Genomic DNA, 1,310 nt, shown 5'->3' with positions numbered 1-1,310 from the left:
CTAGGTTACAGCCAGAGCAATCGCCAGACCTAAGCCGTGATCTACGATGAAAAGCGAGAGAAGGACCACTACCAGATAAGGCGCCCAGCTGGCCATGATGACAGCCACTATGATCATAACGGTGGTGAAGGATCTGATGTTAATTCGTTGTGGTGCGTCGTTGCATCCTGCAGGTTGCTTGTATTGGGCGACTCGACGTGTGTGGCGGTTAGCAATGACCAGGATGTGCACGTACATGATCACGATCAGAACAAGCCCAGCCAGGTTGAAGCTTGTTACAAATGCCATCGGCTCCATGACTTTCCCTCCTATGAAAACCAACACGGCCGTGACAGCGGAAACAAGCGTAGATGACACCCAACTGCACGCGACAAGGATCTTGGATCTGTGGGTTGTCATCAAGCTTGGATACTGCAGGCACCAAGCTGCGGAAATGTAGCGATCGACGGTCAGTAGCAACAACGACAGAAGACTTTGGAGGATGAATATTAGGGTCAGGAATACAAAAGGTGCAGCTCGCGAAGTAGGACCGATGGTTGTGTTGACCAAGACCATGTTTGTGACAAACCCCATAATACCCAAACCAATGTCTGAGATGGTTAGAGACGCCATAAAAATCTTGCTGGGTTTGGGGATGTTTGCCGTACGGTAAATGACAGTCAGGCAAAGCGGATTGATGGTCACTGTCAGAGTCGTGCTCACAATTCCTACCACCAAAACAACATTTCCACTTGGCAAGACCAAATTGAAATATTGCAGATCGCTGCCGATGTCCGTGGAATTACCCATTTCTTCGATCTGAGATAGTGTCGTTTTCAACTCACCCATTTTACTGATTTTATGAAGTCTCATCAGCAGAGCGCAAGCATAGCCGTCAAGTCTGTGACGACTGCGTGTACGTGTTGGCCTACTGCAACGAATATATTGTCACCCCGCGCTAGATCAAGCCACTAGTTAGAGCAAGGATCCTGGTCAAAACTCCATACTATTGGATGGATTTTCTTCAACGTGTTAACCGGTTTCATCACTCTCGCATGCGCACCGTGCGCGCGGATGCCATACGAGCAATGAATCATGGCAGAAATCTCACCCACAATGCTTTCAGTTGCGAAATTTGCCACGAACAGTGTTCTTCACAAACGTTTTGAAGGGCTCTGCTACTGACAAAAAAATTTCGAAAATCGGGGATTGTAGGGTAAAATAATGCAATTTTCTTCCCCCCCCCCGAGTTTTATTGATGTCACATAATTAAGCGCCCCCCCCCCCCCCCCAACTGAAAAATCGGCATCCGGTGAAAAACAGCCATACGA

At 48.2% G+C, this 1,310-nt stretch overlaps 1 protein-coding gene across 1 annotated transcript; it reads right to left on the bottom strand.

Annotated features, from left to right (window-relative positions):
- On the bottom strand, positions 1–828 carry LOC119720341 (melanocortin receptor 4-like). Its single transcript, XM_038189982.1, has one exon. It carries the CDS (start codon positions 826–828, stop codon positions 1–3), a length of 828 nt encoding a protein of 275 aa, XP_038045910.1.
- Positions 829–1,310: the final 482 nt, after the last annotated feature.

Source organism: Patiria miniata, unplaced genomic scaffold, assembly GCF_015706575.1.
Source record: "Patiria miniata isolate m_02_andy unplaced genomic scaffold, ASM1570657v1 HiC_scaffold_9, whole genome shotgun sequence".
Classification (NCBI taxonomy): Eukaryota; Metazoa; Echinodermata; class Asteroidea; order Valvatida; family Asterinidae; genus Patiria; species Patiria miniata.
The sequence above is the reverse complement of the archived record's forward strand: the minus strand, read 5'-3'. Positions and strand labels throughout refer to the sequence as shown.

Excerpts from the sequence above, each read along its gene's own strand:
- LOC119720341 (XM_038189982.1), bottom strand. The coding sequence starts at position 828 with ATGGGTGAGTTGAAAACGACACTATCTCAGATCGAAGAAATGGGTAAT.